At 37.6% G+C, this 23,589-nt stretch overlaps 1 protein-coding gene across 2 annotated transcripts in view; it reads right to left on the minus strand.

Moving 5' to 3' along the window:
* Positions 1 to 23,589, minus strand: part of TTC33 (tetratricopeptide repeat domain 33) — a 33,598-nt gene that overhangs the window by 3,720 nt on the left and 6,289 nt on the right. For both annotated transcript variants that reach the window (XM_079918546.1, XM_079918547.1), the window contains exons 3-4: positions 4,759 to 4,840; positions 2,806 to 2,937 (exon numbers count right to left, since the gene is read on the minus strand). In XM_079918546.1, the coding sequence (XP_079774672.1) occupies positions 2,806 to 2,937; positions 4,759 to 4,840 (214 nt within the window). The remainder of the gene's footprint in view (positions 1 to 2,805; positions 2,938 to 4,758; positions 4,841 to 23,589) is intronic.

Here is a 23,589-nt window from a genome sequence, read left to right on the forward strand (position 1 = left end):
GGAAGTTAGAGCTGTTCTCTACCCACTAGATGATGGTTACAGTAAAAAAAAAAAAAAAAAAAAGAGTCAAAGAGTGTAAAAGAAAGTGGCTGACAAATTGTTGATGAGGACTAAAAGTCTATTAAAACAGAGGTACTGATATTATGGCTCAAAACAAGGTAAATGCATTGTTCAGCTTCTGCAGATCAGCAAATATATAAATCTGGCGATTTCCTGGGCTATCCCATGATCAGAAAGGTACCAGGAATGCATATCTTTGAAGCCAAGAGTTTAGATCATAATAATGATAACACATCTTGAGTGTCACAGGAGACAAAGAAGGACGTTATATAATGATAAAAGTGTCAATTCACCAGAAAAATATAATGATTATAAATATATATGCACCCAACATCAGAACATTTAAGTATATAAACACTGACAGAACTGAAGGGAGAAATAGACAGCAATAAAGTATTAGTAGTGGATTCAACACCCCACTTTCAATAATGGATAGAACATTCAGACAGAAGATCAATAAGGAAACAGAAGATTTGAACAACACTATAGACCAAAGGGACCTAACAGATATATATAGAATGATTCATACAACAGCAGCAAAATACACATTATTCTCAAGAACACACAGAACATTTCCAGGATAGATCACATCTTAGGTCACAAAACAAGTCTTAAATTTAAGAAGACATACCAAGTATCTTTTCTGACTACAATGGAATAAAACTAGAAATCAACAGCAGAATGAAACTGGAAAAACTTACAGATACATGGAAATAAAACAGCACACTCTTGAACAACCAGTGAGTCAAAGAAGAAATCAAAAGAGAAATTAAAACATATCTTGAGACGAAAATTAAAATGTAACATCCTGATACTATAGGATACAGCAAAAGCAAAACTAAGTGGAAGTTTATAATGATAAATGCCTATGTTAAAAAAAGAAAAGATCTCAAGGGAAAAAACCTAACTTTATACCTCGAAGAATTAGAAAATGAAAAACAAACTAAGCCTATGAACATTTTCCAACATACACACCCAGCTCCGCATAAAAATCTAAATACTCATAGATGTATATACAACTATTGACTTTTAATTTACTGCCTGTTCTATTTACCTATGTATTTTCTTATGTTTTTGTCCATATGTATATGTAGAAAGAACTGTGAGATGTTAGAAATTTTAGCTTGTTTTCAATATATTTTTTACAGTATTCCCTTCATTATGACAATGAGTAAAGTTATTTTTTTAACCATTCTAGTATTTCAAAAGAACAGCTGAAGTTTACATAAAAATTACAAATTTAGATTTTTTTCAAGTAGAACCCTAAAACTGTATTAAATGGGGGAAAAACACTTTTAATTCCAAGAATTTCACAACATAAATGGAAAGAAATGTATCAAGCAGAAAAAATAACAATTTTAAAAAATTGAATAATTTTACTTTTATTGGTTTATTCAAAGTATCTCTGTTGTCTCACCTGCAGTTTATTTTCTTTCTTTATAGGACAATCTTTGCTAAACATTATGTCCTAGAGGTTTTTCCCATTACCATAGGTACTTATAAGCAAAACAGATAATGATCTGTAAGTTTTTAATAAAGGAGAAATGGGTAGAAAGTATCATAGAATAGACTTTTGTTTTGCTGTTAACCTGTTAGAAAACTAAATTCCTTGAGTTTCTTTTTGCAACTCTGATATGACTTAAGTCTTCAGATAAAAAAGAGGAAAGATGACTATGTTAAATGGCAAGGAAAGAAAACAACCTTTGGTTTAACTTGTTTCCATCACTGTGAATTTTATTTCAGATTATCAGTTTTAAGTTATTTTACTTTAAGCAATCCTTTTCTCATCAAAATTCCTTATGATTTTTGAGAATTTGACAAATATCTTCTTAATTAGAAATAATGATATATTTACAAGAGTACCAGAAAAATCTAAGTTATCTACAACTGACTAAAGCCATTATTAGTAATGTTAAATTCAGGATTTACCAATAATTTTAGCCTTTAAAGAAACTTCTTTGGTATTTTTTTGCTTGTTTTGTTTTTAACTGTAAAAAGCTAATAAAAGCATGAAAAATCTTAATTTTTGATGACAAAGAGCAAATGTGGCACCACTATATTAGATTTACAGAAGTCTTTTAGGAAATTAGCTGTCAGGTATATATAGTTCAGTCAAAAGAAAAACAAAAACAGGACAATGCTCACAGCCAACTCTGACCTACCAAGCCTACCTACAAGGTATAGTCCAGACAAGGTGAGAAATGCACCAAGTACCAGTTTAGAGTAAACTTTACACAATGAGTATTTCATTTTCATAAGCTTCTACCCTTCCCAATTTCTCCCCTCACTAAGCTTAGCAATTTTTCAGTCTGAATATTTATCACCATTACTCTCCCGTATTTCACTTTCTTCCTTCCTCAACATAATCTTTTAGTGGTTTTTGTCTCCATGGTGATACTAATACCACTTTATAATGTGGTAAATTTAATGATGCAAGCAACTAACCTAGAAGTTGTTTTATATTTAAATAAGGTTTACCAAATGCCTACATTTCATGTTAATATTTTTTTAATTCCCAGGATGTCAAATACCTGAAAAATATTCTGATCCTGATATAATTGATATCTGTAATGGAAAAAGATGTTTGGTAGTAACTCATCTGTGTTTATGGGTTAATACCTTTAAAAGGTTATTTGTTATTTACTTTTTGTGTACACATGATAAATGACTATTTACTTTTTGGTTCAGCTGATGAAAAGCATGTCAAAATAAAATGTGATCACTGTAATAATCTGACTTACTTACCAAGACTATCTCTCCTAATCCAAGCTGAGCACGTCCCAAAGTTTGCCAAGATTCCCATGAATGTGGATTTCTCTGGACAGCCATTTCTGCAGCATGAACTGCTGGGAACGTTTCATGAAGAGACATTAGGACCTATAGCCAAAAAAGAAGAAACAAAACCCATCAGTAATATTCATAAATTAGCAAACTAAATACTAGCCAAAAAGAAAAAATGGATAATTGTATGTAAACAACTCTTTTCATTTTTAAAAATATATTTTTAGTCTGGAAAATGTAACATTTTAGTGGGTTTGACCCCCTTCTCTGCTCTTCAGGGTTAGAAATTATATTCTTCCTACTCCTGAAATAACTATGAAAAATATAAAGCATTCCCTTTTCAACTGATGAAACCTACTGTCCATCTGATCAAAACCAGGTGGTCATATTCTGGCCATGGTGGCTCACAGCTATTTGAACCCCAATTCCCCTTCTATTTATTCTACTTACAATGTGTTTTTTTTAGGGAACTCCAGGTCCTGCCGTCAAACAAGGTAAATTTAAATTTGTTCAACTACCCATCCTATCCCTAGTGAACATCTTTCTGCTATAAAAATCATTTAAACACTCCACCAGCCTCCCCACAACTGGGTTCTTCAAATCACACACATCAGAAAAATCAGGGAGTTCCAGAACCCTCTACCTCAATTTATGGGAAAGGGCTGGCTTTTATCTATAATATTTTGCCCATCTGCATTTCACAAGATTTGTGACACCATCATTATCAGGTTCCAAATAAAACAACTCATTTCATATAGCTTGCCACAAATCCTATCTTTAATACATACATATTTAAGATTAAAAATTAAAGACTTATCCAAATGAAGGTCTTCACAGCACTCCATTCAGTGGAAATAATTTATTTGGGTTTTTCCTGGATAAACTACCATCAAAGCTGAAAAAGGATGTGCCCTATGTTTGGGATCATCATCTGCAAGATATGCTAGGTGTGTGGATCAAGGCTGAACTGCAACCACTCCCTGCCAGAAGTATGGTTAATTCTCTGTTTGAGATTTTAAACATCTTTTGGATAATCTAATACAAGTGCTCAGACGTTTTCTTTATGAAATTTCTCACAAAGTATTAAAACTGTATTTTTAAGTACAAATGTTATTTTTATAATATTAATAAATTGAGTCTATTCTGACCTTTTGCTATGGACTAGGCCATTATTAGAGAAATAGCATCATCTAGAATCCAATCCATCCTCATTCTGAAGAGACTGAGTTATTGCTAAGTCCACTACAATTAATTTCCAAGGAAAGCTAACACATTTCATTCGTTTAAGAGATCACCAGTGACTTTTTAAAAGACATCCATCTGCTCATATCTTAAGCAGTTAGGTTGAAATGAAAGTTAGCTTCATTGTGAAGTGTTTTAAACAAACTTCTAATTTGATGCATGAGGAAGAGCCATAAATAATATGGTGACATATGTTTTTCCCAAATAAACTATATTTTAAAAAAAAGAAAATGGGGCTTCCCTGGTGGCGCAGTAGTTAAGAATCCGCCTGCGCAGGGGACATGGATTTGAGCCCTGGTCCGGGAAGATCCCACATGCCGCTGAGCAACTAAGCCCAACTTAGTTTTTTGCCGCAACTACTGAGCCTGCGCTCTAGAACCCGAGAGCCACAACTACTGAAGCCCGCACACCTAGAGCCTGTGCTCCGCTACAAGAAAAGCCACTGCAATGAGAAGCCTATGCACTGCAACGAAGAGTAGCCCCGCTCGCCGCAACTAGAGGAAGCCCGTGCAAAGCAATGAAGACCCAATGCAGCCAAAAGTAAATAAATTAAATAAATAAATTTACAAAAAAAAAGAAAGAAAATGGGAGGAAATGCTCTTTTGGTTCATCACCGCTCACCAGACATAGTGAGTGCAATTTCACAATGAAAGGGAAATTCTTCATAATTATTACCTGTGATTTCATCTCATACAGGGTAGCATCATTTGGGGTTAACTGTAGTGCTTCATCCCACTTCTGAATCGCCTCTCGGTATCTATGGTTGTTAAAGTTACATTAATATTATATTTTCAGTATGTCTTTGAGAGTACATGACCAAATTTAAAAATCAGAAAATAAGGAATAATTGTTTACCAAGAAATATCTCTATTCAAGAACTGATAATGGTGATGTTACAAAAGCAGGAAAATTTAAGACATGAAGGGAAAGGACAGCAAAAGAGAAAAAAGCAAAACCTAAATAAAAAAGATTTCTGAAATTTTTCAAGATTTTATTTTCTGGCCTAAGAAATCACCACCAGAATTTCTTTTTTTCACCAACCTCAATGTCTGCATGTGCTGTCATTCATTTCAGATGTATTACAAAGGATTTCTCTCAAGAACTTATAATTTAATTACAACCCTTGGCTCTACTGCAGCAATCTAGCTGACAGAGATGACAATTTAAGATGTTGCCAGGTCATTCTGTAAAGATTCTTCAGTTTTAAGATTTTTTGTCTATAAGCTCCAAGAACACAGGGACCATGTCTTAGTTATCACTATCAATAAATGGTAAGCTTATAAGATATGGGTCACATGAACGAAAAACAGTATGAAGACAGTGATTTCCACTATCATCTTTTCACTGATGTTCTCCCAGTCACAACTCTCTTCTGAGCTAACATCTCTACCTAGATTCCCTATAGACACCTCAAACTGAATACGCCCCAAACTGATCTTAGCATACTCCATGCCAAATCTGCAGAAGCTCAGTAGCACTTTTTTTTTTTAATAAAATTAAGGAATGACTAAGTCCTGCATATCATCCAAAGCAGTCACCTTCACAGCGTCCTTCCCAAGCAGTTAACTCATGTATACCTGATTATTTCTAGGAGGACAAAGTTCAAATTACTAGAATATTCTTCATTATAATGAGCTGAAACTTTCTATCCTGTACCTTCCCCTCAATGCTACTCATTCTCTTTTCTAGAGCTAAACAGAAAATATATAATCCACCAGTTTTTATTCCTGGCTACATAGAGATGATCTAGGGAGGTTTGTGTGGGGAAAAAAATACACGTGCGTGCACACACACACACGCATACACACACACATATATGCTGGTCCCTGTCTCAGATCAATGAAAACAAATTCTTGGAGTAGGGCCCAGGCATCTGTATTTTTTTAAAGTTCCCCAAGTTATGGTAATAAAAACCAGAGTTCAGAACCACTGATAAGATCTCTATTGGGATATTAAGCCCTACCATGTACTGTCTTCTCTTAAATCTCTTCTTGCTACCCTTCCTTTCCTCTATGTATTCTAGTGTATAATTTCCTACCTTCTATGTGAAGATCCAAACCAAACATAACAACCAAAATGTGGGCTCACCTGCACTGATTATTATTTAAGCAGGGAGCAGAAAACTAAAGAAATAAAGGCAGAATCTGGTAGAAAATACAAAGCTGAAAACCATAAAAAAGTACATTCTCTATCTCTGCTTCCACCTTGCTACAGCACTCCTTTACTAGTAAATAATACAAATGGCAATACCATTTCCAGGGTCCTGTGCCACCATGGCACACGGCAAAAGGGCGGCAGCTATCTTAGAATAATTTTGCCACACTGCCAACTCCATGGCTAGCAGCAGGGGTGAAGGTGGACAGCACACAAGTGCACTGTTACAGAAAACCTGCCTTAACTGCCACATGGGTTGTAGCAATGGCTACTGTTATTCTGTAGCAGCAGGCTAAGGTATCAATATAACAGTAAGCTGAAGATTCACCCCACAATGGCTGGCAGTCTTTGTTTCTAGACAAACCACATCTGAATACACAGAAATGATTATCAGAACCACTGTTAATATCTTCTTCCCTAACAGGGGTCCCCGCTGAGCCCCGAGGAGGTATTTGCTTGAAGACTGTTTAACTCTGGGTGAAAGACTACTCGAATTTTAGGAACTACCAATGATCTGAAGACAGAGAGACCATTATTCACCTCATTTTTATGATGTGCTACCATGATGCTGTGTGTTTTCCCGTCTCTGCCTGCAACAGACCTATTCTTAGGACACAAATCAAATCTTTAAGAGCTTCACCAAGTGAAAATTACTTCTCTATCAAGGATTTTGCCAAACTCAAGCACCTGTGTAGAGCCAGGGTCCCCCAAGTGGGAAGTAATAGTGGAGACATGCCGTCTCACTGGCCGCTGTCCTTCAATGCTCCTCCTTCCGTCTCACTCAGAGATCCCTTTGCAGTGCTCCATGCATTGCTCTGCTTTCCACGGGCCCTGGCACTTCTGTGCAGAGTCAGGCTATACCCACTAGCCTGGCCTGCACAGGCCTGAGTGGCTGGCACACAATTCTCCACACAAACTGTGCTTAGCACGTGGTATACACACGCTGGCTAAACCACTGTGTCCCACTGTTACTTTCTAGTTACCCTGAATGGGAACCTGAGGCTCACAATTATTTTTAAATAATTGTCATGTCAGTGTTAGCTTAGACCCACCAAATGCACTTCAAAGTAAGACATTTAAGTATCTTTTCAGGTACCATTAAAATTCTTTATTTATGAATTCCAATTATTCTATTAAAATACCATCAACTCTACAGAATTAATTAACTAGCTCCTTCTGTAGCATCACCACCTATCAGGTCACGCTGCTTGGATTCATATACTAATGCCTAAAGGAGCCCATTCTTAGTCTTTCCTTTCCCAGCCCCTTTAGATAGAGCAGCTTCCTTTAAGCCAAAAGTCCCTCTAAAAAAGGATGGAGAGAAAAGATACAAGGACTTCACCTGGTATTGCACTTAGCAAAAAAAAAAAACACACAGAGAAGGAAAGAGAAAGTCTGAACTTTACTGGCAGACTCTTAAACAGGGATAAAAACCACAGCTTGCAGAGAGGAGGAAAAGGGAAGGAGGAGGAAGACAGGGCCTGCAGATTCCAATGGACCTCTTCCTTCCTTGATCTGCACATGTACATCTTTTAAGGCAGCTAAGACAGCATATCTGTGCTGGCAACTATAAATTGCACTGGTGGCTTATATTGGTATTCAGTATTTTTTTGAACAAAAAATATTCTTAAATCAGGTCTTCCTTATATTCTTTACCTGAGTAAATGATACCTGTTTTGATATAAAAAATTTTTCCCTGGGTATACAAATAGAGAAGAACCAGAAAACAGAGGAAAGTGGGCGTGGGTATGTGCGCACGTGTGTGCACGCGCACACACACATACACACACATACAGAAATTAAAGACACAATTTCACCACCCAAAGATCATAACCATAGTTAATATACTTAACATTTTATTGTATACCCTTCCAGTATATTTTAATATAACGTATATAACACACATACAAAACGTCTTCTCAAGTCCTGAAATCATCAAATTCTTCCCTCTACAGCATAATACTTAAAGACTGATTACTACCGTTCCAAATGGATCCTCCCTTGTTAGATATTAAAAGTAACACTTTGGTACAAACTTCCAGTTATAAGATGAATAAGTTCTAGAGACACAATGCACAGCATGGTGTGGTGACTCTAGTTAACAGTACTGTATCACATACTTGGAAGTTGCTAAGAGAGTAGATCTTAAGTGTTCTCACCAAATACAAACAAAGTAATTTTATGAGGTGATGGATGTGTTAACTAACCTTATTGTGGGAATCATTCTGAAATATATACATGTTCAAATCATCACCTTGTAAACCTTAAACTTACACAGTGTTATATATCAATTATATCTCAATAAATCTGGAAAAAAGTTACACTTTGGCCATTACAATTCTCTTTTGGAAGAAAGTGTGCCACGAATAATAATTATTAAAGAAGAAAAAATGTATTTTGGAGGTCAAACAGAATACACGTATTATATTTGATGTAAAACTGACTGGAAATGAGGTCACCTTAGAAGGAAGGTTGTATAACTCAAGATATCACTCACATTGATTTCTTTTAATTAAGAAAAAAAGCCACTGAGGGAAAAATAAGTATTATATTTACTCGTCTATACAACTCCCCTTCAGATTTTCTATTAATATGCCAGACGTACAAGGGACAGTTCCAGGTTAGTTTAGTTATCAGAATTAGCAATCTCTAAACTAATCAAGAATTCAAATGACACTAGTACTTTTTAAGTATAAGAAGATTATATCTAAAATACAAATCATATTCAGGTTGTTTAATCCTCTGAAACTAGTCTAGGTGTTTAACAATTAGAATTATAATTTTAAAATTTTGGCCTTATAGAAAAAAGGGGAAATCCTTATAGTGAAAAACAAATACAGCAGCAGCCTCTCATATGTTCTCTCCTCAATCTAGTACGCAGGTGCATGCACGTACACACAAACATACACTTAAAAGCTCTGCTTCAAATGAACAACTACTTTTTTTTTTTTTTTTTGCGGTACGCGGGCCTCTCACTGCTGTGGCCTCTCCCGTTGCGGAGCACAGGCTCCGGACGTGAACAACTACTTTTAAACTACTGTAAACAATAAGAGGACATGTACAGGAACCCTACTTTCAAAACCTTTGTAAGGGACAAAAAACTTTTTTCCTTCAACAACTTAAACATAAAAATAAACCTCTAAACAAATGCTGATGAAGGAAAGTTCTTAACAGGGGAAGAAAACAGCTAATAAATGCAGAAGAAATATTAGAATTTTAAAAATCATCACTTATGAAATAATGGATCTAGATGGATCTAAATGATGACCATCAGTGGATGCTAAAACCATTAGGGAAAAGATTGATGCAGAACTGTACAATGGAAGATAAGGCTGATATTCCCCTGAATGCTGTAACTGACCTTAGCATCACTAAAGGGACACCCAGATATTATATATATCATGATGTGATGCAACAGAAAGTAAACAACACCATGAATATTCTAGCAAAAAAAAAATTGAACTTCAATTGAAGCTGCCTGACTTAACTTCCAGTTTACATAAAATACAAGAGATGGAGAGAAAAAAAATTAAATGATCCAGAGGGAAAAAATCAGGCAAATCCAGAGTGTGAGCCAGTCTACTAAGCAATTTGCCTAGTTAATTCAAAAAGTCAATGCCATGGGAAAAACTTTTAAAGGTGAGAGAATTGTTCTAATGTTCTAAATAAGGGTCCACAAACTTTTTTCTGTAAAGGGCCAAATCGTAAATACTTTAGGCTTTGGAGACAAGACAGTCTCTGTTCCAACTACCTGACTCTGCTGCTCCAGTGTGAAAGCAACCACAGACAACACAAATGAGTGGTGCTGTGTGCCAACAAAACTTTATTTAGAAAAACAGATGGCATACAAAGTTTGATCCACTAACTGTATATAGTCTCAGACCCAGCTCTAAATTGAAAGAGACTAAAAACACCTAACAACCAGTAACGACGTATGAGTCTTGATTGGATCTTCAGCCAAAAAATCAGCTATAAAAAACATTTTATGGACAACTGCAAAACTAAATACGTATGAGATACTAACAAATATTAGGAAATTATTGTTGTCTTACATGCTAGTTATATTATGGTTATTTTGGAAATGTCCTTATTGATAGAAAATTCATATAGAAGTTTTCAGGGATAAGCTTTCATGATGTCTGCAACTTAGTATCAAATGGTTCATAAAACATATACAGAGAAAGCAAATATGGCAAGATAACAATGCTGAATCTAGGTGGTGGGTAAACAGATGCTCACTGTAATTTTCAACTCTTTTGTATGTTTCAAAATGTTCACAATAAAAAGTTAGAAAACAGTTTTTAATGGAAAGTTATAAGCATGTCCCCTATCTTTCTACATACACACATGCACACAATCACTAAAAGCCAAGTTTGCTGCTTGATAACAATATACTCAAAAACAAAAAGGGAAAAAAAGTAAACTATGTTTTTTTAAATGCACATCCAGTTTGATCTAGCAATTCCATTTCTATAAATCTTTCTTGGACTAAACTGTATGTGTGCACACTTATATCTTTGAAAGGATACCCACTATATCATTTGTAAAAATTAAAGATGAAAACGTTCTTTTTCAAAAGAGGTAAGGTTAAATATATTTTAGAACATCATATAATGAAATACAAGTATCCCTTCATATCCAAATCTTTCTGGTTCCTGATTTCAGATAGTTAAGAGTCTGGATAGTAAGAGACCTACGACACAGCCATTAAAAAAAAAAAAAAAAAAAAGGACTTTCCCTATGGCACAGTGGTTGAGAATCTGCCTGCCAATGCAGGGGACACAGGTTTGATCCCTGGTCCGGGAAGATCCCACGTGCCGCGGAGCAACTAAGCCCGTGCACCACAACTACTGAGCCTGCACTCTACAGCCCGTCCGCCACAACTACTGAAGCCCACGCACCCTAGAGCCCGCGTGCCCCAACTACTGAGCCCACGCACTGCAACTACTGAAGCCCACGCACTCCAGGGCCCATGTGCCACAACTACTGAACCTGCGTGCTGCAACTACTGAAGCCTGCGTGCCTAGAGCCCGTGCTCTGCAACAAGAGAAGCCACCGCAATGAGAAGCCCGTGCACGGCAACAAAGAGTAGCCCCCGCTCGCCACAGCTAGAGAAAGCCCATGTGCAGCAACGAAGACCCAACACAGCCACCAAAAAAAAAAAAAAAAAAAAGATCTCTAAGATGTATTAAGTTAAAAAGACAAGGGAGAGAATGGTATATATATATATTATATTTAGAATGCTACCATTAATGATGTTTTAAAAGATCTATAGACATACATGCTTATAAATATAAAGATTATCTTGGCAGGATATCAAGAAACTGGTAACTGTGGCTGCCTCTGGGAAAGTGAAATAATAGGCTAGGGGACAGGAGTAAGGGTAAGACTCTTCACTGTGTATCCTTTGTTATTACTGCGTTTGCTTTTTAAAAATCATGAGTATATTTCATTGCATTTTTCTTTTCAGTAAAAATTTTAAGAATAAATTAAACAAACCATGGATCTGGGAAAGATCACTTAAGAAGAGAGTAGATAAGAAAGAGAAAAGATACCAGGGCTGAAGTCTTCAAAATGTGGAGATCAAGCAAAGAAGGAAGGACCAGCAAAGATGACTGAGAAGCAGAGAAAGAATGGAAGGAGAAAATTCAGGAGTGTGTGTGATTTTATAGAAACCAAGAGAGAAGGCTGTCATGGAGAGAGTGATGAGTTGTACTGAATACTTCAGAAAGCTCTAATGTCATGCAGGTCATTGGTGACACTGACCAAAACAGTATTGTTGGAATGGAAGCCAGACTGAATAGTGAAGTGGAAGTAAAAAAGTAGGGACAATGAATGACTCACTTGGGAGGTTTTTCTGTGAATAGCAAATAGAGAAATGAGAAGATTACGCATATAAGAATATAAGATCACGAGGTGATTTACAGGGACTTCCCTGGTGGAACAGCGGTTAAGAATCCACCTGCCAATGCAGGGGACCTGGGTTCGAGCCCTGGTCCGGGAAGATCCCACATGCCACGGAGCAACTAAGCCCGTGCGCCACAACTACTGAGCCTGTGCTCTAAAGCCCGTGAGCCACAACTACTGAGCCCACGTGCCACAACTACTGAAACCTGTGCACCTAGAGCCAGTGCTCTGCAACAAGAGAAGCCACCGCAATGAGAAGCCTGAGCCACAACGAAGAGCAGCCCCCGCTCGCCACAACTAGAGAAAGCCCGCACGCAGAGACGAAGACCCAACACAGCCAAAAATAAATAAATTTATTAAAAAAAAATAAAGAGGTGATTGACATATCTCAGACACAATGTGTTTAAACTGAACTCACCATCATCTCCTACTCCAAATTTACTCTACCCGTATATCCCTGACTTAAAGAACTGCACCACCGAGGCATTAAGAAAATCCTGAAGCCATTCATTCTTGACTATACTTTTCCCTGCTCTAGGTCACATTAGTCTTCAATTCTCTAATTCAATTCCTTTAATCCACTGTCACTGCTACTAGTGTAGGTCCTCAGCCTTCCAGGATGGTCAAAAATTCAATAAACCAGTCTTCCTGAGATCAGTCTTGCCTGACTCCAATCCATTTTCTACTCTATCTCAGAAAAATATTTCCAAAACATAGTTTTGATGAGTTCACCTACTGATAAAAATATTTCAATAGCTCCGGTTACCTTCAACACACTCAAGTTCAGGCCTCTTAAATTTCACTAGACATCCAATAGACACGTCTCGGCTCCAAATCCCCTTTCTCCTCTAGACGCTCCTTTCACTGACGTTGTGCATTATGCTTCTTCCAGTTCTACTGTTTTTTTGGGGTTTTTTTGTTTTGCGGTATGCGGGCCTCTCACTGCTGTGGCCTCTCCCGTTGCGGAGCACAGGCCCCGGACGTGCAGACTCAGCGGCCATGGCTCACGGGGCCAGCCGCTCCGCGGCACGTGGGATCTTCCCGGACCGGGGCACGAACCCGTGTCCCCTGCATCGGCAGGCGGACTCTCAACCACTGCGCCACCAGGGAAGCCCCTGAACTATTTTTGATACTCCAAAGGGAGAGATTTTCTCTGGCCTCTTCTTGGCTTTGCACATGCAGATTCCTACGACTGGAACATTGTTCTGCCCCTTCTTCAGCTAATTTCCATTTACCTTTTATGACTGTTCTGATGCTATCTCCTCCAAAAAATCTTGTAAAACACGCTTTAATTCTTTCATTCCCCCATTTAGTTAAACGCCCTCCTTTTATATCATCCAAGGAACTCTCTAAAACTGTACTCTTTACTCCATATCAAAACAGCTTCCCTCTTTGTGTTGTCCCCCAAAAGATGTTTATCTAATATTTTCTTTGTGGCATCAATGCCTAACAAAAGCACTAAATAAATGTTCAGTGAGTAAAAATAGATACAAGACATTAATATACTAAGTTAATTTGAGTGAGGGGAGAAGAGTATGAAACAACAAATGACAAATGATGTTGAACATAATTTTATCTCTGCCGAATCACACTGCTAGATTTTATGCAGCTTTAAAGTAAATTTTAATTACTTGTCCTGATTATTTAAATTCTTGACAAAAGAAAAGTTGCATACATGAAAACACTGCTAAACTCAAAATCTTTATTCTAGATATAACTGATTCCCATTCCCAGTAGCTTTGTTCTATAAAGTCACCATAAAGATTGAATTAATGAATACTGAATCATTGGTTCTAAGGTTAAGTTCCAGCAAGCCTCTCGTCACATTTTTATCAACTGATTAACATGTAACCCCGTTTTATGTCCATTTCTGTTTAAAGACATCTTTAATGTACATTGCTGATTCACTAACACTAAACTCGTGGCCAGCGGAGCTGTAACTCAGGCCTGGATGAAGCTTACCTAACACACGTATTTTCTCCATATGGCACATCACAGCCTTCTTGGGCTTAACAACACTAGACAGTACTTCTGCACTACTTTTTTTGCTGTTTAAAAAGCCCCCCCCCCAACTTGGGGGCCTTTTTAAACAGCAAAATCATCAAGAAAAGGCAAAAAAAAAGGGGAAAACATAACACTAACTAGACCACAGACAGTACGCTTGCTTTCAGTATGAGAGGTAAAACACAAAGGCAGAGGGAGCATTGCCTTGTTTGACTCAGCTGGGAACTCAGATGGGAAAGCATCATGAGTACTGATTTTGGTGTTGCAAATACATTGTACTGAGTAAGTGAACTCACAAATCCAAAATCCATGAATGAGGACTGACTGTATTTAAGAACAAATGTTAGAGCATTTTTGTCAATGTCAAATAAATTGTAACTAAACATATTGATCACCACTTTCCACTAATATCATGATAGACTTCTATCATACAATTTTATGTGCTCATGTGGGAATACCAAAACAAATTTAAAAGCTATTCCTATACAGCTACATTTCAGTAAATCAGCAGCTAATATATGATTCATCATTTTATTTCCTTACTAAAAACTATATCGTCAGGAACATTAAAGGGGACTTCCCTAGTGGTCCAGTGTTAAAGAATCCGCCTTACAATGCAGGGGACGCAGGTTCGATCCCTGGTCAGGGAACTAGGATTCCACATGCTGCAGGGCAACTAAGCCCACATGCCACAACTACTGAGCTTGCACCCCTCAATTAGAGCCCACGTGCCGCAAACTACAGAGCGCACACGCCCTGGAACCTGCATGTCACAATTACAGAGCCCAGGCACCCTGGAGCCCACACACCACAACTACAGAGAAGCACCACAATGAAAAGCCCCCACACCGCAACGAAAGATGCTGCATGCCTCAACGAAGATCCCGCATGCTGCAACTAAGACCTGACGCAGCCAAAAATAAATAAATATAAATAAATAAATAAATAAATAAATCTTTTTAAGAATTTTAAAAAAGAACATTAAAGTTTTCACCTTATTTTATATTGTGTTTTCTAATATTTATAATCATTGTTTCCCCAAAATGTTTAACGACAGAAATAACTTTTCTGGCTTAGTTTAGATTTTGTTATTGTAAGTTCAGTATATAATATTTGAAATTAAAGTTTAGTTTGGTTCCTTGATTTTGTGGGAGCTTTCATAGAGAAATTATAATGATGTTGAAATCTGTTGAGATTTGACTGAAAATCATGCGATTTCCAATGTAGGTAGATCAGGTTCCAAGTTTTAGACAACGGTCAATTCCCTGAATTAAACCAAAAAAAAAAAAAAAATCCTCCATAAATTACTTTGAGTTTTTCTGTCTAGAATTTAGAATAACATTCTGAAGAAAGCAAGGAGAAAATAATGTGCAGTACCATATAATGATCATTCATCATAAGGAACTTAACTTCTCGCAACTTCAGTTAGGCTCAGAAAGGAAGAAAAAAGAAGCAAAAACAATGAAAGAAAAAAATATACTACCTAATTGCATACTCTCTCAAGACAGTCATATTGAAGGAAAGGGGATGTGAAACGGGAAGAAGTATTGAAATGATGCTCAGACTGGAGTCCCAGTATGTTTTTACTAGGCAATAGCAAGAGACACGATATAAATATACTTTATTTTAAAACTGCTCTGAATTTTAGTCACTATCACTTATTGAAATTATGTGGACGCAGGATTAGGTTAAGTCATAAAGTCTACTTTCAGTAATAATTTAAACAATTTACTTACACAAAAGAACAAACATGTTTTTAAAAGTTTCTAATTTATTATAGACAAGAACAAACAATTTAAGGCAGATCAATTCACTCTGGAAACAGTAGGAAGGTCCTCTGAAATTACATGGAAGTGCACACACACTGAATAAAGGTCATTTTCCAAAGCAAATTGAAACAACAATGCCAACGTCTAACTAGTACAGAACGTTTCTTAGTTGTTACTGTATTGAAAGCAATTACCCTGTTCTACTCCTTGCTACACTAGGCAATGAGAATTTTCTGAAAAATTTCTAAAAAGTCATCATTTTAATATCCCAATTTTTACTTTAGATACAAAAATCATCTGAAATATTTTACCACCTATATTACTTATTCGTTTAGCATACACATACATGTCACAAAATAAAATTCACCAGAAATTAATTCTAGTATAATTTGGATTAAATAAAAACATTTACAAATAAATCAGTAGTTCCCTTATTTTAATGATAAATATAAAATCACAATAAAGGCAAAACAATAAGTAGAACTCCCTTCGCCTGGATGAACTCAATCATTTGTCTTCTTGCTTCCTTGGAGAAGCCTTCTGTGACCCCTTATCTAAATCACTCTGGCTCATGGTACCCGGTTACTTATCTTTGTAAAACTGTTTGAAACTTTATATTTATCTCTGTGCTTATTTAAACTAAAAGCTCTATGTAGACAGTGCAATAGGTACTTTGCTCCCCAAAGTATATGCAGCTGTATCAGCTAACACAGGACGAACTGGGACAGTATGGGAGGGGCCCTGACTGGAAAATAGCCGCCACTGCCTAATCCAAAATTTGAAATTCCACAATTAGAAGTGTAGTCTTAAGAGTCCTAATGCATTGCAGCATATGTGGAGAATCTAGCAATAAAAATAAAGCACACTTTCGTCCTAAGAAAGATACATTATTTGAGAAATGAGAATTAATCCTAGTGATCACTGAAGAATTTTTAGTCCATAAGATAAATGTAAAAATCCTAAATAAAGGATTAGCAATTAAATCCAGCAACTTGCTAAAGTACAAAATCTACATGACCATGTAGGGTACGCCTCAGAAAAACATTAGAAAAGGTTTCATACGTAATAGATAATGGAGAAAAAAACGTATATGACACTCAACAATGCTTACTATAATTTAATACCCAATTTTGATTATTTATAGCTATCATCTATAATGTTTTTAACAAAATGTATATACAATATTAAAGAAATTTAGTTCCCTGGTGCTATTATCCACTAAGTATTAATGGTATTACCTCTAAAAGCATTAACTGTGTCACCTAAAAAAACGTGTTTGTACTTCTTAGGCATATTACAGGTGATTATAAGCTGGTCTCTAAATAATATTTCCAAATGTTATTATAGACACAACATGAAAAACTTTGGAAGTATGTTATGTTCTACCTTCTTTCTCTGGAAAATTCAATTGTTGCTTCATAATAATCTTTATACTCATAATTTTCTAATTAATAGCATAGTAGTAAATTCCACAGGATTCAACAGTAGCAAGTCTATGTCTCCCAGTCTTAGCCTATCTGTCCAGTCTTTCTTCTCCTCACCACTCCTTTGCTTCACTTAGCTGCATCTTTGCCCCGTCTCAATCTACACATCACTCCTTTGTTCGTGTGGGTTCCTCAGTGAACAAACATGTGCACATTTAGGTTCCTGTTCCCCCGCTTCTCACCTAGTCAAAGGCTCTCTCTCCTCTAAGACCAAGTGAAAATCCCCTTTTCCCATGAAGACCATGAGTACCACTTAACTGACCACACAGTCACACTTATATTTCTAAAGTAATCTATGTTTTACAAAGCACTTTCCATACAATTACTTAACATATAATTATTTTCGTAAAAAGTTAATTCACTTAGTGCTCACAAAAAGTCCTATAAGATTGGCATTACTTGTTTTCATTTTACTGATGGAAGAAACAAAAGTAGAGAGCAACTACAGGACTAGTCCAAAGGCACATGGTACTAAGCCTACACAAACCAGGATTTGAAGCTAGCTCTTATAACTACCTGACCAATGCTTTCTCTAACTACCCCAATATTGTTTTCGTTTAATTTTTCTCTAATTCTTCCATGTATTTCTATCTTCTCTTTACTAATGAGTTCAGGGACCAAAGGGTGGATTTGCTTGTATTCTCTACAATACCCAGAACATGACCGGGCACATAGAAGGTGCTAATATCACAGATTCTACCTATCTCATTTGTCCTACCTTCTCCAAGAGAAGTCTTGGAAAGCAGCAGAGAGAAGCATGGAAGACATGAAAAGAGGACAGAAGCTAGCATGCTTACAATACATAAAAAAAAAAAAAAGATGGAAAGACGTAAAAACAAATTATACCCTAAGACAAAAGTAGCAAACACCTTAATTCTTACTTTGTTTCATCTCACCATTCCACGTACAGATATTACAAGAAATTCCCAAGACCAGGGGAATAGCAACGTGGGTAGAAAGAATCAAGAGATTAGAATTATAGGTACCTTAAGACCCTGGGGTGTCTAAGGTTTCAGGCATCGTTGTGGCTTTTGAGGAAGGGCCTAAAGCCAAGGTCAGCATAGTAATAGTCCATACAGTGAATATTTTAGGCTTTGTGGGCCATATTGTCTCTGACACAACTACTCAATTCTGTTGTAGCACAAAATCAGCCGCAAACAAAAGGCCATGTTTGTGTCCCAGTAAAACTTTATTTATAAAAATAGACTAAGGTTTGCCAACACCTACTCTACTTGGGCCAACCACTGTTAAACTGCCACATTTGTCAAATGCCCTTTTTTCTTTCAGTCCTATTTTCTGCCTAACTCAACCAGGGGCAGTTATCACCCCATGGAGGGCATGTATGGCAATTTATAGAGGACATTTCAGTTGTCAAAGACTTGGAGGCACTAGCGGCAGGGGGTCAGGGATGTTAACATCCTGCAAGGCAAAAGGCAATCCTGCACAAGACACTGTCCTGCCCAAGATGCCAAGAGCATTATTCCTGAGAATCAGGCCGGCTCATCCACCCACTGCCACAAAGCTGCTTATGCACCTAAGTTTAAGTTGTCCCAAAGTACAAAATAAACCAAGAAGTTCAAGATGACACTGACCATCCCTAGTTCTGTTTTCTCTTTTCATTAGGCAGGCATGCAAACATGCCCACACGTACAAACACACATGTGCAAACCTGTGCAAATACACAGATCTGAGGCAAAAAGAAAAATGTCCTCTTCCTGTTGCACTGTTTTGGTTTTGAAAACATAGCCACTGCTGTTAGCAGAGACACTGCCAAATGAAACGTGCTTTGTTCACCAAGGCATACAAAGGTTTAAAGGAACAAGTGAGCTGCTTTCCACTGGCTAAAGAGAAGCAAGAACTGCTGGGCATTTACTTCACTACTGTCGGCTTGGTGAATTCCCTCCCCTCCCTCATTTCTCATTTCCTCTTTGATTTACTTCTCCTGGCCTACAAATAAAAGGTAGCACCATCTAGTTCCTCCACTTTTGGATCACAGTAAACTTGGCACCTAATAAATCAATGGTCTCTCGTAAGCTCCACAGCATATCTCTTAATTCAAATTTGGTTTGGAACAGACCGAACAGGCATAGCCCTACTGCAGCTGCTGGATAGGAAACATTAAAAGATAAAAACTTGGTTTAAAGTCACTGTGGTTAATAAGTGACCAAAGTCTGATTCAGCCAATTTAAAGACAACCTTAACAGTATGCAACCAAACTAGCCCAAAGAAGGAAGCAGAGTGAATAGTTCCAGGGACTGCCCAAGGGTGGGGTGAGATAATACCCTACATTGAGGTAAAGAACAGCTGGTCACAAAGCACTGAGCTGACTTTGTGACCACCTAGAGGGGTGGAATAGGGAGGGTGGGAGGGAGATGCAAGAGGGAGGAGATATGGGGATATATGTATATGTATAGCTGCTGATTCGCTTTGTTATAAAGCAGAAACTAACACACCATTGTAAAGCAATTATACTCCAATAAAGATGTTAAAAAATTTTTTTAATAAATTAAAAAAAAAAAGAAAGAACAGCTGGTGATTAAGCCAAATAAGTCAGCACGCTTACTACCAGATAGAAATATCAAGGTGTTTAGCTACTTTGCTCCCAATTATGTTTGTAATTTACTGTAGCATTAAGTTTAATGAGCTATACAGTTACCAGCTTATTCACTTAATAAACGTTTATTGAGCACCAGAGCAGAATACTACTCTGGGTTAGGTAGTATTCTAGGTACTGAGGATGCAGCATTCAATAAGATATAAAAGGACCCTACTACTCTTCTAGAGCTTACATTCTAGACTGTATATGTGTGTGAAGAAGGCACAGAAAGGCAACAAACGGAAGTTAAAACGTGGTTAAGTGCCATGATGAAAAACACATGGACGGATGTGATGGGGCGAATGCATGGTCAGAAAAGGTCTCTCTGGGAAGGCATCTGAGCTGAGAGCTGAATGACAAAAAGCAGCCAGCCAATGGAAAACCTGGAGAAGTTCATTCCAGACAAAGGAAGAGCCCAAGGCAGGATCAAACACCCCATTTTTTGAGGCAAGAAAAGAAAACGAGCATGGCTATAAAAGAAGGAGGAAGGGGATTGCGAGGCCAGAGAGGTAGTCCAAAGCCATGATCGTGAAACTAGTAGCCCGTAGTTGTGAGTGTGGATTTCACTGTATGAGTGATGAATCCATAAAGTTTCCATGCAACACAGAGACATGAGTTGCTTTACATTTTGAAAAGATCAGTCAGGCCCGGGGGAGGAGAATGAACTGTAGGGGTATAAGAATGAGCACAGGGAGGCCTGTTAGTTAGGAGACTACCAGAGAAATCTAGGTAAGAGCTGCTGGTAGATTAGACTAGGATGACAGCCATGAAAACAGAAGGGAGGATAAAAGTGATTTGGAATATATTAAAAAGTAAAATCACCTCAACTTGGATTGGATATGAGGAGTGAAAAAAAGAAAGGAATCCAGGATGAAATCTTAGCTTGGGTTACCTGGGAAATAAAGCCTGAGGCCTAAGCTTATAGGCTACCGCTGTGTGGGGCATAGGATCCAAGGGAGAAAAAAAAAAGAAAGAAAAGTGAGGCAGGAAGGAGCGAGAATAAATATAAGGCATATGTTAAGCTGACAACAGCTTCAAAACAAACACAGATGATTGTTAATATTGTAGAACTTCTTCAGAGACAGTATGAAACCTCTTTGTATTGGAAACAGTCCAGTGGGGAAAGGAGGAAAAAGAATTTATCTGCAGCCTCCCTCCCATATCCTGTCTCCCCTAGATCAAAGTCAGCCCCACAAGGCTTTAACCCACTCACACTTCTGGGTGTGTGACCCAGTGCCTCTAAAGCACCTATAGGTCCAACCTGGCCAGTGTCAAGGTGTGATGGTCTTTCATTATCAGTTAGCACCGTACATAGGGGCTCTCTGGTCTGTGCTGACAGCAGCAGCTGCCAGGACTTTATGGTAATAAGAATATTTGTAAGAACCTATAATGAAAAATAATCTGAAAAAATATATATATATATAAACTGAATAACTTTGCTGTATTCCTGAAACTAACACAACATTGTAAATCAACTACACTTCAATTTTAAAAACACATTAAAAAAAAGAATACCATGAGCTGTCTCAAGGGCAGGGTTTTGGAGGTGAGTGGGGCTGATTAGCTCTGGAATGGTACATAAACCAGCAGAGATGACTCCTGGCTTTTGATGTTAAAAGTGGCTCACTAATATTTAGAAAATGAAATGAAAATGAGCAAAGAAAATGAAAATGAGCAAAAGAAAACAGCAAGCAAAGAAGATTAACAAGCAGTGGACACTGAGACAAAAGGAAACTCATGAGAGTGTGGTGTTGCAGATTACAGGGCAATATAGTTAAGAAGGGAGTGCTCAGCTGTGCTGAATACCAAGAGGCACACTAAATGAGAACCAAGACATGAAGACGGGATTTGACAACATGGAGGTCATCAACAACCTTTAGAAGTGGATTAGTGGGGACAGCAACTTGACTGGAATGGACTGAGAGGATGATTCATCAAGAAATGGAGTTTGGGGGCTTCCCTGGTGGCGCGGCAGTTGGGAGTCTGCCTGCCGATGCGGGGGACACGGGTTCGTGCCCTGGTCCGGGAGGATCCCACATGCCGCGGAGCAGCTGGGCCCATGGGCCATGGCCGCTGAGCCTGCGTTTCCGGAGCCTGTGCTCCGCAACGGGAGAGGCCACAGCAGTGAGAGGCCCGTGTACCGCAAAAAAAAAAAAAGAAAAAGAAATGGAGTTTGTTGTGAAGGGGGAGCAAAGAAATGGTAGGGTGTGTGGAGTCAAGGGAATGTTTTCAAATGGATGGTATCAGGGTATGTTTGTGTACCAGTGAGAGGGAGCCGGGGGGGCGGGGCGGGCAATAAGGGGTAGGGGAATAGAAGGTACAAACTATTATGTATACAACACAGGGACTACAGCCATTATTTTATAATAACAAATGGAGTATAACCTTCAAAACTTGTGAATCACTATACTGTACACCTGTAACTTATATAATATTGTACATCAGTTATAATTCAGTAAAAAAAGAGAGAGGGAGAGAGAAGACAACAGATGACATCAAAATGAAAGGGGGTTTTAGGAACAATATTCCTGAAAGGGCAAGAGAGATGAAGTCTAGTGCACAAGGGGAGGGGTGGGCCTTTGAAAAAAGAAGGGGCACTTCATTACAACACAGTGAACGCAGATGGCGTGGATGCAGATGCACTCAGATTAGGAGATGTGGTGGTGAGAAAATAAAGGCATTCTACACTGACTGCATCTATTCTCTTCCAAAGAATAAGAGGCAAGATCACAGTCATTAAATATATTCAGGTTGGCACTCAACAGAATGTGTTTCACACAGCCAGGTCACCTCAGGTTCACTTTGGTAAGTATGCTTTTCTAGACAAGGAACAAAATTCATGGTAAATTCTAATTATATTCTAGCTTCACACACATACACACTAATACTCACAAGAAAAAAATGAAACCACTTAGCTACACAATCAAATATCACCATCTAGTGGTTGAAACCTTAAAAGCCAACATATCAAAGCTGGGACCCACATTGTGATTCTTGAGAAGATATATCCTAGTTAGAATTAATTCAAGAAAAAGCTGTTTGAACAAAATAACTTATAAAAAAAAAACCTTTAATACTGCATGAAATCTACCAATCACATATAAAATCTTAAAATAAATTACCTAAAGTATATTTACTGAGTGCATGCTAATAAGCTCTTTTACATGGACTTGCTCTTTAATACCCCAATAGTCTATGAGGTAAGTGTCACCATTTTAATATAAGGAAACTAGAAATTGACCCTTGAAAGGTTAAGAATGTGCCCCAAGTTTATACAGATATAAATGATAAAACTAGGATCTGAACGGAGTTAAAATAACTTCAAAATCCCCACTCGTAACCACTAGACTTACTATACTGTCTCTATAAGGCACCAACATTACTTAGGGCTTGCGTAGAAAAGTAAACTAGTCTTCTGTTACAAAGAATCATGAATACTACAAGGCAGAACTTCAGAATTTAAAAACCATTCCACTGCAAACCAAATTTTTCTAAGAGCAGTTATAGTTTCTTACTAACGAAATAAAATGGACAACAGGAGACTCTGATGCTCAAGAACTATGCCTCCTTTGGAGGAAGGCTGACATTAACA

The sequence above is a fragment of the Stenella coeruleoalba genome, assembly GCF_951394435.1.
Source record: "Stenella coeruleoalba genome assembly, chromosome: 3".
NCBI classification, from domain to species: Eukaryota; Metazoa; Chordata; class Mammalia; order Artiodactyla; family Delphinidae; genus Stenella; species Stenella coeruleoalba.